Consider the following 24,868-nt stretch of genomic DNA (forward strand, 5'->3'; position numbering starts at 1 on the left):
TATACATATATTTATTTAAAAATATAATTAATATATTATAAAAAAAACAACTCTTTTGTCTCTTTTAAAGTACAAAATTAATTTATATTTAAAAAATGAACCCAATACTATTATATTTAAAAATGACATTTCCTCATCTAGATGTTGCTTCTTTTTTAAGTACAAAACACACAGTTTCTCTATTTCTCTCTTCAGGATCGTGGCTATAATATAATATGACAACCCCAGTAGCGGCTACCGATGTGGGTCTGGGATATGGGATCGCCATTGCCATCATGATTCTGATCCTCATATCAACAATTACTCTCACTTCTTACGCTTGCTTCCGGGCATATGGAGTTGCTGGTCATGGTGCTGGTGAATCCGGCCGTGTCCTCCCTCTGGAGCTGACTACTGCAGTTGATAATGTTCATGTGGTGGGAGAGAGCATGAGACTTCCTCCGGCAGCGGCAGTGAAGGAAGGGCCTTGTTCGATTTGCCTCGCCGATTACCGTCCCCTGGACACAGTACGCTGCATTCCAGACTGCAACCATTGCTTCCACGCAAACTGCGTCGACCACTGGCTTCGACTGAGCTTCACCTGTCCCCTCTGCCGGAACTCCCCTGATCCTTTAACACTAGTGTCTCCACCTCACTTTTAATTTCTCTAACTACTTTCATTTATTATTCTCATCAATTGCTAAAGAAAATAGTTCACCATTCTAGGGGACAAGAAAGAGTATCCAATTAGAAGAGCCAAAAAGAAACATTTGCATGCATTAACAAATTAAGTATGGATAAGAAGGAAATGAAGATTGCAAAATAGTAAGTGGATATCAAGAATTAAAACCTACTTAGTGACCAAACTATAATATAAGAAACAAAATGACCAAATTAGAGTACTTAGACACAAACATACATACATCGAAGAATGAATCATTTTTTTTCTTAAATAAGTGATGTAGCATACACCCATTTCAACTTAAAGCGTTTTAAGTGAGAATCGAATCTGTGATATTTGATATTAGATTATCTAGGTGGGAGGAGTTTCGAATAGTAATATTTGATCTGATGTATTATGGGTTTTATAATTTTCAGGCAGGTAATCATATTTTATAATTAAAGTTGAGGCTAGTTGCAGATATTTATGAAATATAAATATAATAAACATATGGTAGTTTGATGAGACTAAAATATAGGAGGAGGGAGGCAGCTAAATCATCTCCATCACCCCCTCTCATCTTTCTCCTCCTTCCAAATGTCCGTTCTGTTAGTAGATTTAGGAGTCAAACTCGGCATTCAACAACCAACCATGGTTTGTTCAATCTTTCGCTGACGCAAAAAGAAACAAAAGAAACAAAAATCATGAGTAAAAACCCCATTCTTTTCTTCCATTCCCACCACCTTCTTCTGCTTTGCCACCACCAATCCCTAACATCATTCATCTTCAATTCCATAAACAAATCACGGTCGGCCTGATTTCAAATGGGTCTTGATCTTGTCTAAGAAAAAAAAAAAGGATTATTATGTCAGCAGAGCTGTTTTTTCAGGCGGAGAATGAGCAAAGAGCCGGTCGGCATTCCAAAGGCGTGGGAATTAACAGTAAGAAAATCACAAGAAGCTGCAAAAAACAGAACAAACAAACAACAATCTCCTCCAACAATAATGTCCGACGACTTATCACCAATGAAGGCCTTATCTAATGGCGACCTTTACAGCGGCCAGTTATCGGACAACTTACCCCACGGGCAAGGCAAATACCTTTGGACTGACGGTTGCATGTACGTCGGCGAATGGAGCAAAGGAAAGATCATGGGTAGAGGAAGATTCAGCTGGCCCTCAGGCGCCACATACGAGGGTGATTTCAAATCAGGCTTTATGGACGGAAATGGAACTTATACAGGAGGAGAAGGAACGTATAAAGGGAACTGGATAAAGAACCTTAAACAGGGTAAAGGTACTAAGAACTACGCCAATGGCGATTATTACGACGGGGAATGGAGAAAAGGTGTTCAAGAAGGACAGGGGAGGTACCATTGGGGGAACAACGGTAACCATTACATCGGCCAATGGAAAGGAGGAAACATGAACGGAGACGAAGGTACGATGATCTGGTCGAATGGGAATCGATTTGATGGCAGTTGGGAAGATGGTTTTCCCAAAGGGAACGGTACGTTTAAGTTTGCAGACGGGAGTTTGTACTTGGGAGTTTGGAATAAGGATCCCAAAGAACAGAGTGGGACGTTCTATCCTTCCACTGCATCCGATTCGGGTAACCAGAATTGGGATCCGCAGAGCATTTTCACCAACGATTTGAACGGATGCACGGTTTGCCAAGCCGAGAAAGTTTACATCTTTCCTTGTCAGAAGACGATTAGTTGGCCGGGTGTTGACGCGGTTAAGGAGGCCAAACCTAGGAGAATGTCGGTTGATGGGAGGGTCAACGGTAATTTACACGGTTTCAACAATGTCGATGGAGAAGGCGGCGATTTGGGATTGGAAGAATCGGATTTGTCGAAACGAACACCTTTGCATCCCTTAAAATTCAAGGCGGCTAAGAGACAGGGTCAGACAATATCAAAAGGACATAAGAATTACGATCTTATGCTTAATCTGCAACTTGGAATAAGGTTGTATTCTTTTTTGTTCTTTACAAAGTAAAGGGTTTTGATTAATTCTGTTGATGTGTGTTTTGTTTGCAGACATTCGGTTGGAAGACCAGCTCCATCTACATCGCTCGATTTGAAGTCATCGGCTTTCGATCCAAAGGAGAAAGTATGGACAAAGTTTCCGCCTGAAGGATCAAAACATACTCCGCCTCATCAATCTTGCGATTTCAGATGGAAGGATTACTGTCCGTTGGTTTTCAGGACTCTGAGGAAACTGTTCAAAGTAGATGCAGCAGATTACATGCTCTCCATCTGCGGAAATGACGCCCTCAGGGAGCTTTCATCGCCTGGAAAAAGCGGAAGCTTCTTTTATTTGACGAACGATGACAAGTACATGATCAAAACCATGAAGAAAGCCGAATGTAAGGTGAGACATGCAGACTACATCTTCAAAACCAATACAAATTCTTTCATTCTGCGTTTTCCCTATCTTACTTACGGATGACAGGTTCTTATAAGGATGCTCCCCGCTTACTATAAGCACGTTAGATCGTTCGAGAATACTTTAGTAACAAGATTCTTCGGTCTTCATTGCGTCAAACTAACAGGTCCTGCCCAGAAGAAGGTAATAAATAACAATGTGAAGATGTTTGGACACTAAGTTTTTGGACCTGTGTATGTAATAACGTTTAGCAAATGGCAGGTTCGGTTTGTTATAATGGGTAACCTGTTCTGCACCGACTATCCTATCCACAGACGGTTTGATTTGAAAGGGTCTTCTCTTGGGCGTATAACGGATAAACCCGAATCTGAAATCGATGCAAACACCACTCTTAAGGATCTTGATCTCAACTATATCTTCCGACTTCAGAAAGCCTGGTACCAAGAGTTATGCAAGTAAGAATTTGATTCAGAGCATTTTACCTTCTTTAGAAATTGGATGTATAATGATTGGATTGGATCGAATTTGCAGGCAAGTGGACAGAGATTGCGAACTTCTAGAGAATGAGAGAATTATGGATTATAGTCTTTTAGTCGGCCTACATTTCCGCGGTGTCACTCCATCCATTGAGCAGCCTCGAACGTCTGGCTTTCGTACTCCAACAGGTTTTTCACTAGCAGTTTCTCTTTATTACACAATATTCATTTGTACTAACTTCTTAGTTCTTATCAGGATCTGAAAATGGAGGACAAACCCCACCTCGTCTTTCGAGAGTAGACATGGATCATTTGCTTTTGGAGCCCACAAGGTAACACACATCTTAGTTTCTCTTTACTCAGGATCAAAATTGTGGATTTTCTTAACTTTGTTGATTGTGCAGACGGCCACCGGTGAGCTTAGGTATTAACATGCCAGGGCGAGCAGAAAAGACAGTAAGAAAAAATGAAGGTGAGGCTCAGCTAATCGGAGAACCGACAGGAGAGTATTACGAAGTCATTATGTTTTTCGGTATTATAGATATTCTTCAGGATTACGATATAAGCAAGAAACTGGAACATGCTTACAAGTCTTTCCAGTACGACCCAACTTCAATCTCAGCCGTGGATCCAAAACTGTATGCGAAACGTTTCAGGGATTTCATTTACAAAGTGTTCTTGGCGGATGAGAGTTAAAAAGAAGAAGTTGTCTTCTTGGCTGCTGCATGCCAGTAAGATCAGATCATCGCCCATTTGATTCATAGGTATATAGATAGATAGATATACGGACAGACATATAGACAAGACAGGCGAGGTCAAATTGTAAATGATGATGATTTATGTATTCTTTTTTACCTGGTCGGACCTTGTGTCTGCAATTTTGGTGATGAATAAACTTGAATGTACAGTACAAGGTGTAAAATTGATAAAGATTACTTTTTTTGACTTGAAGATTAAAAAGAACAAATGTTTCACTTACAAGGTAGACTCAATCTTTCCTCGTCTTCTTCACCCTCGTCCAGGTCTAACATTGGAAGCTCACTAACATTAGAACCGTGATCAATCCTCCTGCTTTTGAGAATAACATAAGATTTCTTCATCAGGGAAATGTATTTCTTCCTCACATTCGAAAGAGGATGAGCTTCTATAGCTGATTTATCGCGATATGCTTCTTTTAGAATCACTGTGCAGGTTTTGTTCCTCAATGATAAGTAGAATATATGGGGATGTCTCTCATATGCTTTATGAACTTTCTGAGGCAACCCCATGTACTTTTTAAGCAATAGTATTCTCTTCCTCTCAACAGCATTTTCCACAAACAGAGTTTGTAATTCGTGAAGAACAGCCACAATTCGTTTCTCTGATAAATCACTGTCGGTTCTCATGTCTGAGTAATCCTCGTATGGTGATACGTATGGAAGCTTCTGAAACTCATTCAGCCAGTCTTCAATCTTAGTCCTCAATCTCATTCCCTTAGATGGGAACAGGGGAAATGCAATTGTCTCCGATGAACCTCTTTTTATAGCGTTTTTCTGTAATGTTGAAAGAATTTTACCATCGTTTTCAACCGCTAATCCCTTCAATCCATCTTCTATTTCCACAATCTTAAAAGAACCGTCGAGATTCTCTTCTGGGTTTTGAAGAAATTCGTCGGGTAGACCTAAGTACCATTGAAAACCCTTAATAATCTTGAAAGGAAGCCTCTTGTCGCGGCTCATCAGAATGAACTTCTTCAACCTTTCAAGAATGTCAGCCTTGAATGTCCTATAAATATCTGTCTCTTGTCGATCGAGCTCGATGGCTTCTGGAGTGAGACGAAACCAGGGGTGATTGTATTGGGGGCCGACGAACTCCTCGAACACAGATGGGTATTGTCTGAGGAATCTAGCGACCTTAACAGGAACATCTAATTCATATACACGTTTGGAAACGTCGGAGATAGGGATGCAGCCGTCGGAAGAGGCGGTAATGCAGTTCTTGAGAGAAATCAAGGGCTTCAACACGTCGGACTTGTGGATGGATTCAATTGAGTCGTAGAAAGGATCCTTCTTCCATTTCATGTAGACATCTACATAGTTGCATTTGTGGGTGTAGTTGTAAGCGGGTCGATCTTTGCTTAGGTGATAGAGAATTGATGGTTCGGAATATGATAATTTACAAAGATTTTTCGCTCTGAATCGTCTAATGGCCATAGTCATCGTCACCAACACACCAACAGCTGAGAGAGATTCTAGGGTTTGTTAAATGCCCAAAGGTTCAAACTTTAAATATTTCCCGGTTCATAACAAATAAAAAAAATCATAAATAAGATACTTTTAAAGTAAATAAAAAAAAAAAAATCTTATTTATGAATTTTTTTAAAACCGGTTCGGCCTGTCAGTTTCACCGAATCGAGCCAAACTTCAGATCGGAAATGCACTCACAGCTAACCGGAATCGGGGTTTCTTTAACTTGTCGTGGCCCTCTAAGTTATTATTATTTAAAATAATTATTTTGGTTGAAATGATTTTGTTACTGGTTAAAATACTTGTGTTATTTATGATTTTATAAATTTGTTTGAAGTTTAAAATTTGATGAAATTAGATGAATTTGATAAAAAGAATTTTGTTAGATTTTTCAATCTTATGCAATTTTAAAAAATTAATTTTTATAAAATTCATATTATATATTATATATAGGTTCTTGAAAATTTGTGAAATAGAAACCGGGTCTGAATCATGCGGTTCTGGTTTTGAACATGCGGTTTAACTGTCGACCCTTAATTTAGTGACCCGATACCTTTACTAAGTCGAGCACCGGTTTTAAAACACTGTTTTAAACTATACTTTTTTTTTATCTGAAAACTTTCCTTTAAATATTTTTTCTAACCCTATCATTTCTATTCTTTAAATTCAAAGTTTAACTAGTGGAAAATAAATTATATTTATTTATTTTGAATTCTTTGAATTTAAGAAGATATTCAATAACATACAAAAATGAATTATTGATTGAATTGAATGCAATCTTTTCTAAATTGCTTTTTCAAACACATCCATTAACAATTGAAAGAAGGGTAAATATCTCAAACACACAAAAAAAGGTTTTTCAATTACAAGTTGAATAATTTATATTATTTTATTTGTTTTCAGTATATAGCAAAATGTTAGGTGATTAAGAAGAGTTATTGTGTTAGAGTAACACATTCAAGTTCAATTTCCAGCACTCCCCTCTCTACATTCTGCAACCGGAGCGCGATTTCTTGCTTCACTCTCCCATCCACAACGCTGATCGCCCCGTCTCTCACCGTCGCATTCTCTTTACTCGCCGCCGTGAATTTCTCCAGCTGTATCGGCACCATCTCCGACGTACTCTCCGATGCTTTAGCAGCTGCCAACAGTGGTTGCAGGTCTATTTCCGCCTCCCCCATAAAGTCGTCTGCTTTAAACGTATCTTTATCGTACACAAGCTGAAAAAATAAACAAAACTCATTTACAATTAAGAACAAATCAGTTTTACCCTCCTCTTTATTTCAATCACTTACCACTTTCAGGGGAGGAATGTGCTCAGGAATCGACAACATTAGCTGTTCATTCCAGACGGGATTTAGGTTATTCTTAATCACTCGAGTCTTCACAGACTGCACAGGGTTATTGGTTATTCATTACTCTGTTTAAATCTGCAAATTAAGAGAATTTCCTTACTTGTCCTCCCAAAGAGATGATAACATATGGATCACTGGTCATTACGTCCCTGACTGCTAAGTTGGTGCCGCGAACGACATTAACCTTTATCAATCCGACGAATTCCACCATGCCTGCCTGTAATAACATGATTAAAATATGTATATATATGACAGACTCATACAAGTTAATTATTACCATTGACATTGACATTGAGTTGGATTTCCTCTTGTGTTCAGGATCTTTCCTTCTCCAGCTGTTGCGAAAGACATGTCCGATTCCATGAATACCTTTACCTGTCGATTGTTTCTCCAAATTCTTCTTATTATTATCTGAAGGATCTGATTTGTTGTTGCTGCTAGACGTTGATGAACATGCGCCAGTAGGTGGGAATGGGCACGACATGGGCTCTTCTTCATCCGAGCCTGCGAATTGTTGAGACTCGTATTTTCTCCTGAGGTTTCAAAACCATATATAATAAGATGGGTTTAAACCATATCAAAATTCCACAAAGAGAAAGTCCTGACCTGATGAAATCAAAACGCTCTTCTATAAGGGCATCTGGTTTTGGTTTCGTGAGATAATCTGGAACGGAAGCTTCATACTTTGTGTTCATTACATCGTTTCCACCCATGGCTATTAAATCATCAACTTGTTCGTCTGTCCATTCGTCTAGCTTCACCGAGAAAACCTGCCATAAAGAGATATTATCAAAGATGATAGATTATAAACAATTGGAATATGAGAATTATAGGAGTAGTTTGTAATTGTACCTTGGAGATATGAACTCCTAGGCTTCTGTGTACTCCAGAACATTTTATGCATATAAACACTCCCAGATTCAATGACCTGTTTTTGGTTGTTTTGATGACCGAAAATTATGAAAAAAATTGAAGAACAAAACAATGGATAAGATGATGAAAGATACTTACACCCATTTGGGATCTGGAGAGCCACAATCTGCACAGACCTTATTGCCTGGTTCAGCCAACAAATTCTCAAGTCTCCTTTGTGGAGCTGAAACAAAAATGGATTAATTTCAAACCAAAACCAAAACCAAAATCAAAATCAAAATCAATCTAACATTTGTATTAAACCTGGAAAATATATCTGTCTTTCCCGTTGGCAGCAGCTTTGAGTCCTGGCAGTGTCCTCACATAAGAGGTCAAAGAGACACGAAGCTGACCCTAAAAAAAATGTTTTCATTGAAGCAAATAATCAAACAGGTGGTGTGCATATGAGATCGAATGAAGAAAAGAAACACCATTGATGATTAAAAGCACCAATTTGAAGAGAAATATTACCAGAAGAAGAAGAATTTAAATCCGGGTCCTGTTCACAAATAGACATTTTATCTCTTAAAATGTCATACCCAGAACAAGACCAACTATAGTTTCAATTCAACCATATAAATTCAGGGCTTTCCTGCAATTAACAATATAGAATCAAGTAATTTGAAAAACCAATTGAACCACAGAGAAATAGAGATGATGATGATTACCTTTTTTGGCTAGTAAATGCCAGAAATGTAGATTTTGAGATTGAACGTGATTTACAATATATATATATATAATGGAGCTTTCTTTATTATAGAAACACAGACAACAGAGATAGATAGATTACAATAGAATGATGATGGAAAGAGATGAAGCCATGGACGTGGGGGAAGAAATTATAGCTTGGATTGTTGGTTATCCCTAAATGAATATTTAGCTATCTTCTTCCTCTCTCACCCCCCTTCCTTCCTCTTTCTCTCTCTCTCTCTTTCTCAATTTGATTCAAAACCCAAGAAAAAAAAGCCAAAGAGGTGGATGATCCGAATGTCAAAAGATGTTTGTTTTAGGTATAATTAGTTGGGCAGAATCATTTTACGCTAATTCAGCCATATCATATGTGTTTGTGTTTCTCTCTCTCTCCCTCTCTCTCTTCGTGGAAAAATCAAGAAATATCTTTGATGCCTTTGGCCCTATACATACGTGTACAATTATATGATAAACTATTCATGTGAATTGTTTTTTAACATTTTCTGTTTGTCGCATAAGTGTGTTGTCACAATTATATGACTTTTTTTTTTATTTAAAAAATATTGCATAAACTAATTTTGAAGAAACAAAATAATTCATGAATTGCAAATGTGTAATGGGATAGAAATGTTGTAACTTAAATGTTTAATATGAATATCTGAAAAAAAATATATGTGGCATTAAAAATGAAAATAAGGTGAACAAAGAGTGATCAAATTTAATATTGGTGTTTACATATTGTTGTTAGGACAACCTATAACAACCCAAATTTTTATAAGTTATAACATGAATTATTCAAATATTAAACATCAAAAGCACATTCAATCAAACTAAAAAAAATACTAAAATCACAACATAATGATACATATATGGATAAAGATGAAGTCAATCAACCAAAAATGAATTAGCAATCAACAAATATCTTGTAAAATTATGATAGAAAATATGTACTCACCAAAACAAAACAAAAATATGAAAAAAAAGTAAACGCTACACATCATGCCTGACTTGCAATGCAGATGAAAATCATTTGTTGGATAATATGTATTACAAATTTGTGTTTAAATTATAAAAAAAATCATAATCACTAAGATAGTTTATGGGGTAAAGTGTTTTGTAAGAGACAAAATTTATGATTATGTTTAAAAATACCTTAAGTTAAAATCAATGTCATGGGAGTGAAAATCATTATATTATTCTTTAATAGAAAAACAAGTGAAAAGTAATTCATAAATAGCAATATCAAGAATTTTATGATTATGTTATCTTCTTATATTAATAAATAACATTCATTATGCTAAATACAATCAAATTCAAACGTTTTTATGCAACTAACTGCATTCTAATGCATACTACCACTAATTATAATTTTCTTTTTTAATTATTCAATCAAATCAATGCTTCTTCAAATCTTCATTGTTTGAATTCTCAAATCAAATTAACAACTTTCAAATCTTAATATATATATATACATAAATAATTGAATTCAAAATAATTGATGTGGTATAAATAATGATAGAAAAAATGAATTTGGGAAGGAATGAAATTGTAAAAAAAAAAATCTCATTTTTCTTTCTTCACACCTTTTTTAATCATTCTCTCTCATATTTCCCTTCTCCTATTCTGAGTTAAATATTTTCATAAACATAATCTTGTTTTAAATTGATTCTTATACATTTATTTTTGTTTGAAACTGTTTTTTTATATTTATTTTGTTTAAAATTGTTCTTTATTATATTTATTTTTGTTTAAAATAGTTTGAATATTTTAAATAATACAAATAAAGAACCTAACTTGAAATATAAACAATTATTATTTTTTTTTTCAAAATTTAAATACTTTTGATAACTAATTCAAACAATTGATTGCATCAATTCAAATTATGTTGTGTTTTTTAGATTTGGATTAAAAATTATTTTGACTAGTAAACTGATTTCGTCTTCAAATAAAATTACATTTATTCTCACCTTCAATTCATTATCACTGAGATGTTCATCATGTCTAACTGACCGATTCAACCATAATTTTATATTACGATATCATATTTTATATCTTTCAATATTTATCGTATTATTTACATTTTAATTATTTAATTATCGTACATCTTTCTCTTATTCAAAATCAATATTTTTTATCGCTTAGATGATTTTTGGAGCACAACACAAATGACGAATGAGTAACAACCTCGTTGTCTAAAAATATAACATAATAGATGTGTCGGTATTTGAGAATTGAGTTGAAAAATTATCTCAAGACGAAATTGAAATTTTTTATCACAATATGATTTAGAAATTTCTATATATTTTAAACACAAATTAACGAATTTATAATATTTTAAATGGTTCTAGATATTTACAATTTTAAATAAGAATCGATTCGAAACATTATTAGGAAGATATTTAAAAATTAATTGAAAGTATTAACCCAAAACTTTTGTTTATAAAAATGAAAAAAAGTCAAGTTAGTTTATATTTGATTATTGAGAAGAATAATTAAGATATTTACAAGTTTATCCATCTCAATTCTCAATGTGAAAGAGGCGGGAGAGTCGTCTTCCAGAGATCAGAAATCCGCCATTGTTATGGACCTATGGTGATAGAGAAACAGTAGTTCATTTCTCAACTCTCATCAAACATCAATGGATTCCTTGATTCTTCAACTCCACGACATTTCCGCTGTCAAATTTGGTAATTTCAAGCTCAAATCCGGCATCATTTCCCCAATCTACATCGATCTCCGTCTCATAGTCTCCTATCCTACTCTCCTCCGCAATATCTCCCAATCTTTAATCTCCACAGCCCCTCCTTCCACTTCCTATGACCTTGTCTGCGGCGTTCCCTACACCGCACTCCCCATTGCCACATCCGTCTCCGCCGTCTCCGGCGTTCCCATGGTCATGCGCCGAAAAGAGGTCAAGGATTACGGTACATCTAAAGCAATCGAAGGTGCGTTCAAGCATGACCAGTCTTGCTTGATAATCGAAGATCTCGTTACGAGCGGCACGTCTGTGATCGAAACGGCGCGGCCGCTTCGAGCGGCGGGAATGAGGGTTACTGATGCAGTTGTAATGATTGATCGTGAACAGGGAGGAAGAGAGAATCTGGCTGATAACGGGATTAAGCTTCACGCAATGGTGACATTGACGGAACTGGTGAGGATTCTGAGCGATGAGGGGAGAGTTTCGAAAGAGATGCAAAAACTAGTGATTCAGTTTTTGAATGAGAATCGGAAGGTTCCAATTCCTGCAATTCCGGCAAGGAGAGTGAGAATTTCGTATGGAGAAAGGGCAAAGGTTGCTAAGAATCCGGTAGGGAAGAAGCTATTTGAGGTGATGATGCAGAAGAAGAGTAATTTGTGTTTTTCTGCAGATGTAGCTTCTGCATCTGAATTGCTCGACCTAGCTGATAAGGTCAGACAGAGTTCAAATCATTTCCATTTGGATCTTGCTTTTAAATGTGCTTAGTTTAGCTGATCATAGCTGATGAACTCAAATGTATTTCCTTGAATTGTGTTCTTTATGCTGCAATAGGTTGGTCCTGAAATCTGCTTGTTGAAGACCCATGTCGATATATTACCTGATTTTACACCAGAATTTGGTCCTAAGCTCCGAATGGTATTCCTTGATTCATTATTTGCCAATGCAATGAAAGGAATATGATCATCTGCTATAGTTTAACATAGATATATTTCTTGTAGATTGCTGAAAAACATAATTTTCTTATATTTGAAGACCGGAAATTTGCTGATATTGGGAATACAAGTGCAATGCAGTATGAAAGGTGGGATAGATTGCACTTTCATTTGTTAAACCAGTTTGATCACACTCTTGATTCTGTGCTTGTGTGTGTGTGTTTGTTATTTTTCCAGTGGCATACACCGAATATTGGATTGGGCAGATATTGTAAACGCGCACATAATCTCTGGTCCTGGAATCGTGGATGGATTGAAATTAAAGGTTCTTCATCTCAATTCTCGTATGTATTATATATATTATATGCATTCAAACATCTGAAACTGAAATGTTATGAAATTAGGGGTTGCCTCATGGAAGGGGTTTGCTCCTGATTGCTGAAATGAGTTCTGCTGGTAATCTTGCTAGGGATGAGTATACATCTGCGGCTGTTAAAATTGGGAAAGAACATTCAGATTTCGTGGCTGGCTTCATTTCTGTGAATCCAGCATCATGGCCTGATGATGATGGAATAGGGAACCCGGAATTCATTCATGCAACTCCTGGAGTTCAGATGGCGAAAGGTGAAGACAACTTGGGTCAACAATACAACACTCCTTACTCTGTAAGTCTTAAATTTTGGTGATGGCTAGATTTTTTTTCTCTTATCAGTTAATGTAATAAGAAAAATGTGGGGTAAATGAACATCGTCTCAGGTGATCTCGGAAAGAGGCAGCGACATAATAATTGTTGGACGGGGAATCATAAACGCAGAAAATCCTGTGGAGGCAGCAAGGGAGTATAGGGTTCAAGGATGGGATGCTTATTTAGCCAGGTTGAAATGAAACAACAATTGTTGTTTTCATGCTCTTTTCTACACTTTTCATATCTTAATGGGAATGAAAATGAAATGAATTGAATGATGATGGTAAAAATCTTATATTGGTGAGCTATTCCTTCATTTTTTTTCATTTTGTTTTGAATAAGTGAGAATATTTTTCGATATTGGTTTAGATTCACGATGTATTCGGTTAAAATAGTAATATTTTGGTTAATAATTAGAATATTTATTTAGAATTTATTATGATTTTAAAGTGACATCAATTTACACTGCTGTTGTTTGGTACCCAATATTTTTGAAAAGGAAAGGTATAAAAGAACAGGAAGACTTGCAATTTATTAAGGCCAAATCATTAAACTATGACCTAATGTTTTACATTATATTTGGACATTAAATCTAAAATTGCAATAGATTACATTAAAACCTAATTTAAATATTCCAATTGAAAGCAAAAACATGTCCCAATTATTAGAAATGAACAGCCGAGGAAATCAATTTTTTTTCAGAAAAAAACTAGTCCAAGTGACTATATTGTAAGTTAGGGATGGATTTATTGTCAATATTCTAATTTAACACTTTTTTATTATTGGTATAATTGTTTATAATTGTGGAGACTCATATCTTAATGATGATAAAGTCAATAATTCACGTTTTCATGGTCATGACTCACGAGTTCAAGTCTTTACATCTGGACAATTTAAAAAATCGAAGAATTGTATAGATGATTCACACATTGAAGTGTAATGTCGGTTTCATTTGATTGCTCACATTTGATTCTCTACTTTGTTTGTAATGAACATTTGAATAACTTCATATTTCATTCTCTATTTTGTTTGTAATGTTGATTTTAAATTTTTATGTTCATTATAATAGAAATTATTTTTATTCTTAAATTTTATTCAAATTTATAATTTAACGTGAATTTTCCGTCTCTCTCGAGTTTGTCTCAATTAATCACTTTAATTTAAGACGTTTTTAATATAATATATATATTTTTTTTAATTCTTAAAGAAAAAAATTTACTCAGTGTAAACAAACGTTCTATTAAAAAATATGGTTTTTTCTTACATTAGATTCAATTTAAAATTGTACTAATTTCATGTCTCAATTTCAAATTTTAACTTGACAAAATATGAAATATCAGTCTTTGTTAAAACCAGCCATGTTTAATAATTTTATATTTTGAGTCAACACCAAGACACTAATTATTTAAACGTTTTAAAACAGAAACATGGTACCCATAAAGTTATATAACAGAATATTTTTTAAAGGCTATATATATATATATATATATATATATATATATATATATTTATATTTAATTAAAAAAATTACACATGACCCTAAAATAATGTCCTAATTTTAATTTAAAATATTTTTAGTAAAAATAGAACTAGTAATCTTTAGTTAACCCTTTTCATTTGAAATTAATGAGACCGTCCATACAAAGTTTTAATATCTCAATGACATTGATTTATTTTCTCTTTATTTACACGAAAAAAATATATAAATGTTCAAATATAAGATGTATTAAAAATCTTAATTTGTAACATAATACCCATTCTAATTATCAAAGATTTTCTATAAATGTAATAGACGATTATTAATGGTTTATAATTAATCACGTCCACAACATCCAACAATTCATAGGTATCGAAGGTATTATTATTATTATTTTTTTATTTTAAAAAATCAATATAAATAGAGGTGGTACAAAACAAAAGGTTAACATACCCCACGTAATGTCCGCCCTATTATAAAATATCTTCGAGGCTTACAGCTATAAATTAATTCACTAAGTATTTTTGTTATTATTTAAAACTAAGTATTTTGTTCTTGTGATGTAAATGTTTTTTTTATTATATAAAATACTATGTTATAGTATAATATTAATTTTCAAATCTTATTTACTCAATTTATAGGTAAATATAAGTAAATTGGCAAACTTATTTAAAATGAATTTTTATATAAGTTATGGCATAAGTATGATCTCATTAGAAATTTATTTAAATTTAAATTAACCAAATTTGGTGTAATGTACACAATCGAGTTTATAGTTACTGTAATGTATATTTGTTATTTGAGTAATCTTAATTTTTTTTATAAACATTCAAGCATATTAAATAAATTTATCCGTTTAATTAATCAAAATATTATTTGAGAATTTTGACATTAATTCTTGAATTGTGGTTGACAGAACTATTTAGAGTTATATAGTTCGTTTTAAGATCATTGAAAAATATATTAAGATTGGGACTATGATTTTAGATATAAATATATTAATAGAAATTATTTTAAAAAAAATCATGTCTATTATTAAAAATATGAAGAAAAAAAACTTTAAAAAATTAAAATGGCCATTTATCATTTTTTTTAAAGATGAAATCATTTCACTAAACTCATTTTGTCTAAGCAAAAATATTCAACAAAAAAAGGGAACAAAACGAATTACATCTATAAATAAAAAGATAATAAAAAAGAATTTCAAATTTGTTAAGTTATTACTCATGTTCTGATAAAAAAATAAACTAATATTAAAATTGACTGTCTTAACTTTTTTTTTCCACAGTTTTAGTATACTATTTTATATTAATCAAATTACTATTTGTATTTCATATTTTTGTTCTATCTTTATTACTAATAAATACAGATAATTTCCTCTTATTGAAACTAATTAATTGGTATATATAAATATATTAAAAATAGATTCCAAAACAATTAATAATTTACTTTAATCATTAATGGATAGAGATTGAATTTAAGAATATGTTTATAATATTTAATTATTAACCTTTAATCTTGTAATATTCTAAGAATATTATAACCAATTTATTTCAATTTATTATATATGGTTAAATAAATTTAGTAACATGGGTCAATGGTTTGAATTGTACTCATTTATGGTATAACTATTTGTACAAATGGTAATAATTCATTAGGAAAATAATCTTACAAGTCTAGTCCATACAATTAGCAATGAACTCAAACAAGTCCTAATTTTAATAGGAACAAAGGAGAGCATATCCTTAGAAAGTCAAATTAAAGCTATATAAATCCCTATAATTGTACATAACTAAATATTCTCTTTTTCTTTTGACAAATAGCAAAAGAAAAATCCTCATATCAAAATGGTGGTTCCTATTAGTTGGGATCGAGCATTCATCAGCGTTTTAATAATCTCGATTTATTCTTATCACGCATTAGGTTTGTCTTTCGAGATTAAAAAATCAGAGGCAGCTCATCGCGACCACACAGCGATATCAGAGTTTCGATTAGTCAACAGAAGAGAGCTTCGTCAGTGTAATGACCCGAACCCCTATCTTGAAATAACTGTGGGCCCGAATTCGAAACTTGCTGACGAACAATTCATCTCGGTCACGGTTAGTGGTGTCTTGTTTCCCAATAATCAAGATTGGATTGGCATGATTTCTCCCTCAAGTTCCAAGTAAGATTATTTTTATATTTTGTGCATGTTACTAATTCCAAGCATAGTTTATTTGAATTATTTGTTAGTTCAATCCTCATTTGATTGTATTTAAGTGGGTTACTTTAGAATATTTGCAAATAAATTATAAAATATTTAACTATTTCTATAACATTTTAAAATATTAAATAATTACCTAATTTAATTATTTTAGTCAAATAAGTGGTCCCCATTGATGTTTGTGCGGGCCACTCATTTATTTTATATCTATCTATTTATCCTTTTAAATATGTCAATTAAATATAGTTTTGAATTTAATACATATTATAACAATTTATTTAGCTAAATAGGATAATTTGATATGTTAATTATTGTTGGTTGATTAATGTATTTTCTTTTTAAGAAATGCATAATTATAAGGGCTTGTTTGGTTTTGCAGCATTTCGACTTGTCTTCTTAGTAAATTACAGTATGCCCAAACGGGTGACCTAAGTAACCTCCCTCTTCTCTGTCATTATCCTGTTAAGGTACACTATCTCATTTATTAATAAAATTTAAGTATTACCCTAATTATATGTTACATATTTAATACATTTATTTCAATATAATGAAATGAAACTATACACAAATTGTAGGCACAATTTGTAAGTAAAGATCCAGACTATTTAAGCTGTAAAAATAAAGTATGCCAAAGAGGCAATATCAATAAGAATTGCCTGGTCAGAACATGCAACGGGACGGTGTCGTTTCACGTCGTAAACATCAGAACCGACATCGAATTCGTCTTCTTTGGCTCGGGCTTCACCACGCCATGTATACTCAAACGATCGTCTCCATTGAGCTTTGCCAATCCAAACAAGCCCTTGTATCCACATCTATCTAGCCTTGATTCATCCGCTACTAAAGTCAGTAAACTAAATTATATATATTTTCTATACTTTAATTACTTGGAAAATTAAATAAAATAATTATATTGTATTGTATTATATAGATGAGATTAACATGGGTGAGTGGAGATAATAAACCTCAGCAAGTTCTGTACGGTAAAAACAACTTAAAAGCCATTTCACAAGTTACCACATTTTCAAAGAACGATATGTGTAAGTTTTTTTTACATTTACCTTTCCGGGTTTTTATCGTTGGGCCGAGCCAGGCCGGGTCTATAATGTTTTTTTTTTAATAAAAAAAATAGGTTCGTCGGCATTGGCAAGCCCGGCGAAAGATTTTGGGTGGCATGAACCGGGATTCATCCATACGGCGGTTATGAACGGGCTAACTCCGTCGACCGCCAACAGCTACAAATTTGGCGGTGATTCGGTTGGGTGGAGTGAAACAATCAAATTCAAAACACCACCAGCAGGAGGATCATCGGAGTTGAAATTTCTTGCATATGGAGACATGGGTAAGACTCCTTTGGATGAATCGGTGGAGCATTATATTCAACCAGGGGCGGTTTCTGTGGTGAAAGCAATGGTGGAATTAGAATCGGAAAATGTGGATTCAGTATTCCATATTGGTGATATAAGTTATGCTACTGGTTTTCTTGTTGAATGGGATTTCTTTCTCAGCCAAATCACTCCTTTGGCTTCTAAACGATCTTACATGACTGCAATCGGTAATCATGAAAGAGACTACGCCTCCTCCGGTTCAGTATACCAAACTCCCGACTCCGGAGGTGAATGCGGCGTTGCTTATGAAACTTATTTCCCTATGCCGACTCCGGGTAAGGATAAACCTTGGTATTCAATTGAACAAGGCCCTGTTCATTTCACAGTCATATCCACCGAGCATAATTGGAACCAGTCTTCAGAGCAGGTCAGTTTAAGTGTTTTCATTCATCCATTTTATTCAAGAAATCAATGTTTTTACTTTTATGAATTATTTATTACAGTATAACTGGATGAAAAACGACATGGCGGCTGTGAATAGATCTAGAACACCTTGGTTAATTTTCACCGGGTAATTAGTTTTTATGTTTTTTTTTCTTAATTTTTACCTTAAACTAATGAAATATATAAAAAAAATCTAATACAGGCACCGACCCATGTATTCTTCTACTCCTGGAATCTTGGGTTTAGCAGTAGATCAGCATTTTGTCAATACCGTGGAACCTCTCCTATTGAATGCCAAGGTATATGATTACCGGCGCATATAAAAACCCTTACCGGCTTAAGTTTATGCGTCGCCAAAACGAGCTTTCACAAGTTTAGCGTCGGTAATACATACGGCGACGCATATATGTGCCGAAAAGGAATTTTCTAACTTTGTAGCCAAATTTGTTTCAATGATCTTAATTGATTGGTGAAAAATGGGGTACTTAGGTTGATTTGGCGTTGTGGGGTCACGTGCATAACTACGAGAGAACATGTGCGGTTTATGAGAAAGTGTGCAAAGCGATGCCGAAGAAAGACAGACAAGGCGTGGACGTTTACAATGGCTTCACCTACACAGCTCCTGTTCACGCTGTTATCGGAATGGCAGGATTCAATCTCGACTCTTCCTCTGCTTCTGTAAGTTTTTTTTCCGTCTAATTCAATGTTTTTCTTCTTCTTATTTTTTATGTTTAATTAGTCATGTGTGTTGTTCTTTATATATAGGGTGCAGGGTGGAGTTTGGTAAGAAAATCTAAATATGGTTACTCAAGAGTGCATGCTACAAAAACAGATTTAACCCTAGAGGTTTGGTTTACTTCTTTGCTGTTTAAATGATTTTATAATAGCAAGCATTTTTGAGTTTATATGTTTTCTTTGTGGTATTTTGCAGTATGTGAATGCAATCACGCGAAAAGACGAAGATATATTTCGGATCACAAAAAATCGCAACTAAGTTAGAGGTTGAAACATACAAATACAAGTATAGTGGGAAAAAATCATTTAAGAAGTATTTGAGTTGTTTCTTCTATAGAATTAGAGATTAAACTTCTCTTATTATGTTGTAGTGTTTTTTTAGAAACAATAATATGTTATTTCTAAATAAAAATACAACATTATTTATCAAATTGTCTCATAGTTTGATTCCCCTTATAAACAAGATTAAGCTGTGATTTTGTAATAAATTGTTACAAGAATTATAGTGAATAAGCTATCACAAATAAATAAAATATAGACATTTTTCGAATAAGGGAACAAATAATATGGATCAACTGAAAAGATTAAGCAAATTAATGTGTTACCAATTTAAAAAAGCTGAATACAATCAAAAACACATTTGAGTGTACTGAATCAATCTAATTCATAAGATAATTAAAACTCAACTACAAATAGGTCAAGCATTCTCAAACAAGCTTTTATATTGAATACCATTCAAATGACACATTACACTAATTATGATGGTCAATTCATTTAATTTTCTAGCTTATTTAGAGGCATGTTTGATAACTTTGGAATTGGTATTGAAATTGAAATTGAGAAATTAATTCTAATTCTTAAAATTGGTAGACACTTTAATATTAAGAATTAGAATTGAAATTAGAATTCCAGTGAAATTCAATTTAGTTAAATTTTATAGTCAATTCCACTATTTTTAGTTAGAAAATCAATTCTTTTTTAATATATATGAAGTTAACATGTTAAATCGATATTTTTTTTATTATTAAAAATCGAAATTTAAAAAAAATATTGACACTTGAGATATAATAGTTGGTTGTGTCAAACCAATATTTTAATAAAATAAATAATATATATTAAAAATATTTTTATTATATTCTTTTTTTTAAAATATAAGAATTGCGATTAAATTATAATTATATAGTTTTCCAAATATATAAATTATTTGTAATTCAATATACAATTCTCATGGAATTGGAATTTGAACTTCCCTTCTCCAAACATATAAGTTTATGTATGTTAATTTGATTTAAGTTATATAAGTTACATAAACTTTTTATTCGCTCAACTTATCTATCTTATTTGTTCTAGATTAACTTGCTTATTAATCAAGTGCTCAAGTAAGTTTAACTTTTTTATTTGCAATAGCTTACTCACTAAAATTATTACAGCAACTTATTACGCAAATATGACATATTAAAACGTTATGAACTGAATCAAACTAATTGTATATCAAACAATCTATACATATATCAACAATCTTGCCTTCTCAAAAATCAAATTTTGACCAACACAATATTCAAGTTTTATGATCTTTTATGATTACAGCTTAGTGTGTATAAATCAATTTATAGAGACCAAATACATATATATCAATTACAATTCCTTTCAATATAATTGTTTTTAATTAAAAATGAAGTCCCTCAAACAGTTTAATTAATATGAGTTTTGTCTATTCGTTCATATTTATTTCTAATTAAAAACGTCTTAGGTTATAGGGAAATGTATTATATTAGCTTCTTACATTAAAATAAAATATGACGCTCAATCTATAATGGGGTAATTGATTGAAAATCAACACTAAATTGGGAAGAAAGTCACGATTAAGGCTTAGGTAGTTAATTATTTAAATAGATGGTGTAAAAATGGGGTAAGAATGTATTTTGATCATGATACATTACACTTAATTTGAAATATCTTTCTTATACACTAATTTATTTGATAAAACTCTTTGTACATAAATACAAACAAATATTATTATTGTTTTTTTAAAATTTAAGTATAAATCTTTAATTTTCTTACCCTTACCTCTTTAATCTATAATAATCTATTAGAGTGTGTTTGATAACCCTGAAATTGGTATTGGAATTGGAATTGGAATTGGAGGATCCAATTCCAATTCTTATGTTTGTTACACTTTAATATTAAGAATTGGAATTGAAATTAGAATTCCAATGGAATTCAATATAGTGTAATTTGATAGTTCTCAATTCCTATCTTTTTAGGTCGGAATTGTAATTCCAAATTAACACGTTTTTCATGTTTTTGACATGTTTAATACGTTTTTCACACATTAAACACGTTTTAACACATTTTTTACATGTTTAACATATTTTCATATTTTGGCACGTTTAACACGTTTTTGGCACGTTTAACACGTTTTTGGCACGTTTAACACGTTTTTGACACATTTAACACGTTTTTCACGTCCTTGACACGTCTAACAAGTTTTTGACACGTTTAACATGATTTTTTGTTAGAATTAAGCTAATTCCATTAATAAATGGAAATAAGATTGTGAATAAATAAAATAAAATTCACACAAATTCAAACGTGAATTAACGGTGAATTTAATCCAAATTATAATTAAATATTAATTATTTAATTAATATTTAATGCCTAATTAGAAAATTAAAGTATAATGTTATGATAAACATTTAACTTTAATTGCCTATCAATTGACTAACGTTTAGACTTTTCAATTTGTTAGCATTGAATGTCTAACATTGTACTTCAACAAATTAACGTATAGACAACGATGTTAATTAGTTACGGACTAATTGGCAAATTAATGAGCAATATTCATTGCTAATAAACGTTTTGGATGGTTTTATTTCAAGGTTTAATTCTCAGCAATATATACCCATTCATTATTCATTTCACATCACAACTTCGTTTTCATCTTTCTCACTCTAGAATTCCAAAAGCCTTCTTCTTGTTTTGTGAGTGTTCTTCGAGTTCTTCGCTCGATATTTTTCGTTGAAACCCGGTGATAATTCAGGTACTTTATCAAGCTCGTTGTGTAGTGATTCCGGTGCTGAATCACTACTAGATTCGTTGTACCCTGGGAGACAGCCATCTGTGACAAGCTCTAGCACACGGGGAGACGGTGAAACTGTTTTAAGGGAAATGTGTTTAACACATGCCTCGAATCAACCATCAAATACGGTGATATCGTTCTTCGTATATCTTATTTTATTTTTATTTATTTGTAACATCGTATATATATATATATATTTTTGTTATTCAAGACAAGATATCTAACATTTTTCACGTTTTTAACACGTTTAACACGTTTTTGGCACGTTTAACATGTTTTTGTCACGTTTAACATGTTTTTGACACGTTTAACACGTTTGGACACATTTAATACGTTTTTCACGTCCTTGACATGTTTAACACGTTTAACATGATTTTCACGTTTAACACGTTTTTGACACGTTTAACACATTTTTTATATTTTGGCACATTTTGCACATTTTGGCACGTTTAACAAGTTTTTCACATATTTAACACGTTTTTGACGCGTTTAACACGTTTTTGACACATTTAACACGTTTTTTTTACGTTTTTGACATGTTTAACGCGTTTTCACGTTTTTGACACATTTAACACGTTTTTTTACATTTTTGACACGTTTACCACATTTTTGACACGTTTTACACGTTTTGGCACGTTTAACAAGTTTTTCAAATATTTAACACGTTTTTGACACGTTTAACACGTTTTCACGTTTTTGACACATTTAACACATTTTTTTTTACGTTTTTGACACGTTTACCATATTTTTGACACGTTTAACACGTTTTGGCACGTTTAACAAGTTTTTCACATATTTAACACGTTCAACACGTTTTCACGTTTTTGACACATTTAACACATTTTCTTACGTTTTTGACACATTTAACATGTTTTCACGTTTTTAACACATTTAACATTTTTTTTACGTTTTTGACACGTTTACCACATTTTTGACACGTTTAACACGTTTTTCACGTTTTGGCATGTTTAACAAATTTTTCACATGTTTAGAATGTTTAACACGTTTTTGACACGTTTTCATGTTTTTAACACTTTTAAAACGTTTTTAACACGTTTAACACGTTGTTGACACATTTCACATGTTTTTTACGTTTTTGACACGTTTGACATATTTTTAACACATTTAACACGTTTAACACGTTTTAACACGTTTAACACGTTTTTCACGTTTTGGCACGTTTAACAAGTTTTTCACTTATTTGACACATTTAACACATTTTTGATACGTTTAACACGTTTTTACAATTTTGATAGGTTTAACACGTTTTAAACTTATCAAAATGTGTGAAAAACATGTTAAACATATTAAAAATGTCAAAAACATGTTAAATGTGCCAAAAATGCGAAAAACGTGTGAAAAAATGTAAAAACGTGTTAAAACGTGTAAAAAACGTGTGAAAACGTGTGAAAAATGTGAAAAACGTGTTAAAACGTGTGAAAATGTGTAAAAAAACATGAAAGATGTGTGAAAACGTGAAAAACTTGTTAAAACGTGTGAAAAACGTGTTAAAACGTGAAAATGTTTGAAAACGTGAAAAACGTGTTAAAACGTGTGAAAAACGTGAAAACGTGAAAACGTGTAAAAAACGTGAATTATGTGTGAAAAACGTGTTAAAATGTGTGAAAAACGTGAAAACGTATTAAAACATGTAAAAAACATGAAAACGTGTGAAAATGTGTAAAAAACGTGTTAAAACGTGTGAAAAACGTGAAAAATGTGTGAAAAACGTGTGAAAAATGGAAAAACGTGAAAAACGTGAAAAACGTGTGAAAATGTGAAAAACGTGTTAAAACGTGTGAAAAACGTGTGAATAATGTGAAAAAATGTTAAAAACGTATTAAACGTGCCAAAACGTGAAAACATATTTTAAAAGTTAACATTTTGAACCGATATTTTATTTTACAAACATTGGAATTAGAATTGAATTACAATTCTATCATTTTCCTAAACATAAGAATTGGAATTGAATTATAATTATATAATTTTTCCAAACATAGGAATTGAATTGTAATTTAATGCCAATTCTAATGGAATTGGAATTGGAATTAAAATTTAATGCCAATTCCAATTCCAATTCCCCCTCATCAAACACACCCTTAGAGTTTTAATTTTAATAAATAAAATACGTATATATGACATAATAAATTTTAAGGCGTGTTACAAAAATATAGAGGATAAAGAAAGAAGAGGAAGGGTTTATATTTAAATTAAAATAAAATATTTAATAATATTTTGTTTGTAATTAAAAATATGTGCACTGTTATCTAAGTACACCGTTTGTCTACCGTTTGTCTACCGTTTGTCTATGTATAAAAATTGTTACTGTATAAATGATAAATAAACAAAATTAAATAGCAATAAATCTACCAAGTTTTATCAAACAAATTAGTGTACAGGGAGATATTTCAAACTAAGTGCAATGTATGGGAGTAAAATACTTATTACCTCTGAAACAATTATTACTATGTGATTTTGAGAAAATAAGTTTTATTTAAAAAAGTTTAAAATATATTAATATATAATGATATTTTTTTTAAAAAATAAAGAATATTTTAATAATATGATGATAAGAGTTCTTCTAAAAAATGATGTTGGA

At 32.2% G+C, this 24,868-nt stretch overlaps 6 protein-coding genes across 7 annotated transcripts; 4 read left to right on the forward strand and 2 right to left on the reverse strand.

Annotated features, from left to right (window-relative positions):
* Positions 1-215: 215 nt before the first annotated feature.
* On the forward strand, positions 216-684 carry LOC124925431 (putative RING-H2 finger protein ATL69). Its single transcript, XM_047465429.1, has one exon. It carries the CDS (start codon positions 216-218, stop codon positions 639-641), a length of 426 nt encoding a protein of 141 aa, XP_047321385.1. The 3' UTR covers positions 642-684.
* On the reverse strand, positions 565-5,742 carry LOC124925430 (protein WHAT'S THIS FACTOR 9, mitochondrial). Of its 2 annotated transcripts, none has more exons than XM_047465428.1 (2): positions 4,486-5,742; positions 565-701 (listed from the first exon to the last, which is right to left on the reverse strand). In XM_047465428.1, coding segments are annotated over exons 1-2 (1,221 nt in total). In that variant the 5' UTR covers positions 5,705-5,742; the 3' UTR covers positions 565-699. The 2 variants fall into 2 exon arrangements, with proteins under 2 accessions (XP_047321384.1, XP_047321383.1); XM_047465427.1 differs by lacking the exon at positions 565-701 and adding an exon at positions 4,325-4,378.
* Positions 1,418-4,202, forward strand: LOC124925429 (phosphatidylinositol 4-phosphate 5-kinase 6-like). Its single transcript, XM_047465426.1, has 7 exons — positions 1,418-2,609; positions 2,682-3,015; positions 3,097-3,213; positions 3,292-3,485; positions 3,562-3,695; positions 3,763-3,838; positions 3,911-4,202. The coding sequence occupies exons 1-7, from the start codon at positions 1,537-1,539 to the stop codon at positions 4,200-4,202; spliced, it is 2,220 nt and encodes a 739-aa protein (XP_047321382.1). The 5' UTR covers positions 1,418-1,536.
* Positions 5,743-6,567: 825 nt separating the features above from the next.
* Positions 6,568-9,099, reverse strand: LOC124925946 (probable ADP-ribosylation factor GTPase-activating protein AGD11). Its single transcript, XM_047466090.1, has 10 exons — positions 8,667-9,099; positions 8,470-8,590; positions 8,263-8,352; positions 8,098-8,182; positions 7,939-8,014; positions 7,693-7,856; positions 7,364-7,619; positions 7,187-7,303; positions 7,027-7,122; positions 6,568-6,951 (listed from the first exon to the last, which is right to left on the reverse strand). The coding sequence occupies exons 2-10, from the start codon at positions 8,513-8,515 to the stop codon at positions 6,667-6,669; spliced, it is 1,215 nt and encodes a 404-aa protein (XP_047322046.1). The 5' UTR covers positions 8,516-8,590; positions 8,667-9,099; the 3' UTR covers positions 6,568-6,666.
* A 2,099-nt stretch (positions 9,100-11,198) lies between these two features.
* On the forward strand, positions 11,199-13,416 carry LOC124925944 (uridine 5'-monophosphate synthase-like). Its single transcript, XM_047466089.1, has 6 exons — positions 11,199-12,097; positions 12,218-12,301; positions 12,385-12,467; positions 12,556-12,643; positions 12,723-12,983; positions 13,075-13,416. Exons 1-6 carry the CDS (start codon positions 11,327-11,329, stop codon positions 13,201-13,203), a joined length of 1,416 nt encoding a protein of 471 aa, XP_047322045.1. The 5' UTR covers positions 11,199-11,326; the 3' UTR covers positions 13,204-13,416.
* A 2,911-nt stretch (positions 13,417-16,327) lies between these two features.
* On the forward strand, positions 16,328-19,569 carry LOC124924856 (probable inactive purple acid phosphatase 27). Its single transcript, XM_047464845.1, has 9 exons — positions 16,328-16,644; positions 17,063-17,150; positions 17,259-17,528; positions 17,615-17,723; positions 17,816-18,438; positions 18,515-18,582; positions 18,658-18,754; positions 18,945-19,133; positions 19,221-19,569. Exons 1-9 carry the CDS (start codon positions 16,328-16,330, stop codon positions 19,329-19,331), a joined length of 1,872 nt encoding a protein of 623 aa, XP_047320801.1. The 3' UTR covers positions 19,332-19,569.
* The last annotated feature ends 5,299 nt before the right edge of the window (positions 19,570-24,868 follow it).

The sequence above is a fragment of the Impatiens glandulifera genome, chromosome 2, assembly GCF_907164915.1.
Source record: "Impatiens glandulifera chromosome 2, dImpGla2.1, whole genome shotgun sequence".
Classification (NCBI taxonomy): Eukaryota; Viridiplantae; Streptophyta; class Magnoliopsida; order Ericales; family Balsaminaceae; genus Impatiens; species Impatiens glandulifera.